At 34.0% G+C, this 5343-nt stretch overlaps 1 protein-coding gene across 1 annotated transcript in view; it reads right to left on the reverse strand.

Annotated features, from left to right (window-relative positions):
* Window positions 1-2015: 2015 nt before the first annotated feature.
* Window positions 2016-5343, reverse strand: part of GMNC (geminin coiled-coil domain containing) — a 10164-nt gene continuing 6836 nt past the window's right edge. The window contains exon 5 of the mRNA XM_017873383.1: window positions 2016-5059. Within this exon, the coding sequence (XP_017728872.1) occupies window positions 4439-5059 (621 nt within the window). The 3' untranslated portion in view covers window positions 2016-4438. The remainder of the gene's footprint in view (window positions 5060-5343) is intronic.

The following is a 5343-nucleotide window of genomic DNA, read 5'->3' on the forward strand; positions in this document are numbered from 1 at the left end:
ATATGTTTGAAATAACTTATATCAATTACATCCCTATTCAAGGATTATTTAAAGTGAGTGAAGTCTGTTCATAGTTTTCTCCAAGGAAAGAAAAGTACCCCTGTAAGAAAACTAAATAAAATCCAGGTTATCCATGACTGATAACAAAATAGTCTCCATATAGAGACAGGTTACTGCCCTGAGATGCAAGTTCCAAATCACTGTCTCTTGATATTAATCTTTCCCTGAGGGAAATATGGCTATATACCTATATAGTGGCCTCAAGATAATCCTGCTCAAAATTTTCCTATGTGGATACCCTAATCTTTTCATAATTCCTCATGGTATAACTAAAATCAATCTGGAACACTTAACTGAGGCTTTGCTCATTGGAGGTGGAATTTCACAAAACTAGAGAATATTTATGAGACGTTGGTTGCTATTTAAGCTCACAGACCTTATCCCATGCTGGTTTCTGTCACGCTTTTGTATGGTGAGTGTTATCTTAACACCATTTAATAATCTATTCCTAATCATAGCCTTGCTTGAAGTCCCAAACCAGATTGCTGACATTTTTTGAGCACATAGATCCAACTATTCTGGAAATATAAACATCAGTGATGAGAGCCAATTATTCCTTTGCTTTGATTAAGCACGTTTAAATTATGTTCCTCTCATTTATAGCCAAGTTAGTTTTAACACATATTTCCTCTTTATATCCTCAGCTGAGCCTGACCCTGAGTCTGTATCTCAGCTGAGGCTATATCTGTTGAATAACTACCTCCATTATTAATCATACTACCATTTCATACACTTGAAAATTGACATGCTTTTTCTTTCTGTGGCAACATTTACAGAAGAAATGGGTACAGAAAACTTTTTCTTGGTTTGTTGCTCCATTCACTAAAAAATGTTTCCAAAATAAGGGCCAAAAGTAGGATTAAGTAAGTTTTTGTCATTATTTATTAGCTATAAGTTCATTACAAAATTGACTCTTACATATCATTAGAAATATTTCAAATCATATAGAAATCATATTATTTAAAATATTAAGTGTTAAATTATATTTAACAATTGCAGGATATTCAATACGAGAATTAAAACTGGATGTCTGGTTATCTCTATAGAACAAAAAAATAGATAAAAATATGAAAATAGGTTGAGAAACATACTTACACTATATATTTGTAGCTTGAAAACCAATTCTATTTGGTTTAGTGAAATATAAAGAAAAAATCAGAATTTAATATTTAATCTTATGTGAATCTTTTGGTAAACTGAGACACAGGTAAAATTATATACCCTGACCTTACAAGCAAGATGTAATATTTATCAAAAACTTATCACTGGATATATTAACGCTATACTTTTCTCCACATTTGTACTACAGGTGAGTTGTTAAATCCATTTGTCATACTTTCTTTAAAAAGTCGTTTTCTTGAATTAAGTCAAACAGACAATTTCTTCCATTAATTCATATTGTTCCTTTTCCTCAGATTTTTCAAATTAGAGGTTAGCATCACTGAAGTCTTGAATAGCCTCATTTATTTAACATCACCTTCATAGCTGAAGTTTAACAACATCCTTTTTTTCCAAATACTAGTGAGATACAAGTATGATTTATCTTTCAGATGGTCAGAGGACATTGGAAAATTTAACAAATTTATAAAATCGATACTGGATTCTAATTTTTATGTGTGGCTAGTTAAAATAGTAGTGTATCCAGCAGGCACTAGACTCTAAGCCACTTAACATTTGAAAGCCTCATTAATGTACCCTAAAGAAGGGAAAGAACCATTAAGCCCTAAATGCTGAAGACATTAGTCTGACCATAGATATCATACAAAGAAATGCAAATACACAGGATTATGGTTACAAACCAGGAGAAGAAAATCTACTATTAGGGAATGTTAAGCATAATATAAAAATGGTTATCACAATCACAAAAGACTTCATTTTTATTTCCCACTATAGCTTAAAATATGAACTGCGGTTTACTAGAGAGACATGGTGAAGCCATACAAGTAAAACATACACTCAGGTGAAAGAAATTTTTAATTTCTCAAACATGAACAAAATAATTTCCTATACATAATTTAAATGGATATTAAATATTTATAGACATGATTTCAAAAACATGTGGTAATTGTCTTCCATAATATCATCCATGATATAAGCCAGGAAAACTTATCACATTTTATGCCAAATGTTTCGTAATATCTTTAAACTGGGCCAAAATTAAGTTTCATTTAAAAGCTATCAAAAGCTATGACATTTTGTGTGGTTTTGTTTTAAACACCAAATGCATTGTGCTAAGCCTGGGTGTATCCTCATGGTACTTAACACATGATAAGGCACACAAGGAATGCAAAATAAATATTTGTTAACTGATACATTTCCTTTTACAGCTTGATTATTAGACTTTCAAAATTAGTTATATTACTTTCTCAATTCCTAGTGTACTAAAGTACAGTAATTCCAATTCTTAAATCTCTTATTCTAAAAAGAGACAAATTTCACCAACCAGACACCAGACACCAGAATGCAAAAGGCACAGTTATTTATTTTATTTTATTTTTTAGAAAATGGAACGTGTTCTACTTATTAAAGTACTCCAGAGAGTAATATTAATTACTATATTGGATTTTCTTCATAAATTATTTTTAAAAGTGGGTGGTAACAAATCTTTATAACAGACTTTTGCTTACATCACCAAAATAGAGCAACAAGCAAACAGCAACAACAATGAAAGGCAGGTCTTTGTTACAAAGAATCCTAACCAACACACTTGACCTGTGAGATACTGATTGTGCAAGATGACTTATGGAGATGTGGAAAAGAGAAAAATGAAAACAGGTTTCAACATGAAGGATTTCATCATTAATTGAAGTTTGTCCAAAAAACATAGGTGCACACACAGGATGTGTAAATTATTCTGGGAAGGATAGGGGTCTTGAGAGATGGGAAAGAAGAAAACTAGCACAAGCACTAAAAATATATGGTTTCAAATTTAGAAATATGAAGTCCTTGATAGCAATATTTATATTCAATCTATCCACACTTATTTAAAATTAATATGTATCTATTTTAGATGCAAATTATTCTTACATAGTTAGACTGAGTTAACTGCAAAATGGGCTCTAGAAAAAGAGTACTGTGATCAGAGCAATGATTTCCAATGTTAACTTCAAACGACTTATATTTTTGAATTTTATTAATTGTACATAAAGTTTACCCTACATAATATTCGCAGTGCCTATTTAAAGACTTCTCTTTAGTTTCTTCAATGACCTGAAATTGCCATGTTGGAGTAAATCTGATAGGTCCCAGCCTCAATTCACAGAATATTAGTGATTATCTAGTCCAGCTTCTGTATTCCACAGCTGGGAAACTAGACCTTCACAAAAGGGAAGTCGTTTTCTCAAAGTCATAGCAGATGAGTAGGTCTAAGTCTCATGATGGTGGTCACAGTGCCTAAATTGCTTGTATTTTATCATTATCACACAGCATAGTGCCTGGTACAAAGTAGGCATTAGGTATTCTACAGATATCTTGGGTGGACTGATCAATGAAAAAATAAATATGTGAATGAATGAATGAATGAGACAATGGCTGAGCTAGGTTAGTCTATTTTCAGCAATAAGAGTTTGTCAGCATCTGGGTAGTAGTCGCAGACGATGACTAGATTTGTTACCACAGTCCCTCAAAATGTTCTTCTTGGGGTCATGTTGGTTAAAGAAACAATGCTGGGCACATATAGAAGCTGATACATCATGAGGCATTTAAAACTAATTTAAATTCTTTATAATTTTAAAGTTTATCTGTGATATTGATTGTTAGTGAAGTTACAGTTGTTTTAAGAGACTTTGTCAATGCCACCATGGGGCACTGAACTTTTTGAACTGCCATGAACATAACACTACACACATCCACATTATGTCTTCAGTAGTAGTGGTGATGGGCAAAGACACTTGTTCTACCCCACCCTCAGCTATTTGAACATGCAGTAGTAAGTACCTGAAGCAAAAATAGGGCTCATTCTAAAGGCAGTTTTCAGAAATGACAAAGGGAGAAAAGTAAAAGGGCTGTCACTATTTCAACTACTTAAAAGAGGAAAATCTGTTAAACTGGTTATAATTGGAAAAATGTATCTAGGTCTTAAAGGAATATAAAAGAAAATGGAAAATACCTCTTCAAGTGTAGGGCAAAGGGAGGATGGCAATAGCAGGTATTGGTGTGTAAACAAGTCAAATTTAGGTGAAAGAAGCGCGAACATGTTTCATTATGGATTCTTGGAAGCCAATCCCTGCAGATTTAAGTGGGTAATTGAGAGTGACATTTAAAGTGGCAGGAGACAGTCTAAGCAATAGCTTCTGTATTCCACATAGTCAAATTCAAGTGCAAGAGAGGTCTCTGTAAACAGTTCATGGCAGTGCTTTGTGATAAAAAAGAGGGGTCACTAAGACTGCTTAGGGACCCAGGTAAACTTCCAGCCTCCCTCCTCATCTCGACGCACAAAGGCTTGTCCCTGGTGGAAGGAATGAGTTTTCACATTACAATGAGGGCTCAGGGATGTGGAAAATGCCATCTCTGTCTTGTTGGGTGACACATTAGCACTACAGTAAGGAAGAGTTTTCAGCCCCACTGGGGGATTTGAAAGTTGAGAAAGGCTGTGGAAATCTTCTCCATGAGTGGCAGTGCTGTGCAAGGGGGTTGTTCTGTCACCTCTATAGTCAATTGGCATATCCTCTCTGGGGACATTTTTATAATCAACTGCATCATCCGGAAATTGGGAAAATGTGCTGGCGACTCTTCTGGGACGAGATGCGAGGGCACTGTAGTTAGCTGGTAAGGTGTCATCGATAGTGTCAAGGTCTTTTAACCCAAGTGTTTGAAGGACCCAGGGATCCACAGGGGGCCCAACTTGTTCTTCACAGTTAGCAAATTCACTAGAGAGGTTTCTTTTGGCATTTTTGGGATGGGGAATCTCAGCAGGAGAGTATCTTTGTTCTTTGGATTTTCTCTTCCCCTTCCTGAATTTTCCACATGCTTTGGAGAACTCATCAGATGAGAGCAATTTCTAGGGAAGTGATATTTGAAAGTTATACTTTTTTCATATATTTACTAGTTAACTAAATTATTTTGAAAAAAATGATTAAGTTTCTCTTCACACACAAGTAAGATAGATTGGATTAGCTTGTTTGTAAAGTAAAATCTGTGATGACAAGTAACTGCCTAAAAACTCTAAATCATATTTTTTACTCAGTTTTCTTAAATGTTGAAAGGACTAGATGATATTTTTAAGATTTCAGCACAGGCAAGTTATTATTGTAACAATAATAGCACTATCACTTATTAAGTTAT

Source organism: Rhinopithecus bieti, unplaced genomic scaffold (assembly GCF_001698545.2).
Source record: "Rhinopithecus bieti isolate Rb0 unplaced genomic scaffold, ASM169854v2 scaffold_5626, whole genome shotgun sequence".
In the NCBI taxonomy this organism is placed as follows: Eukaryota; Metazoa; Chordata; class Mammalia; order Primates; family Cercopithecidae; genus Rhinopithecus; species Rhinopithecus bieti.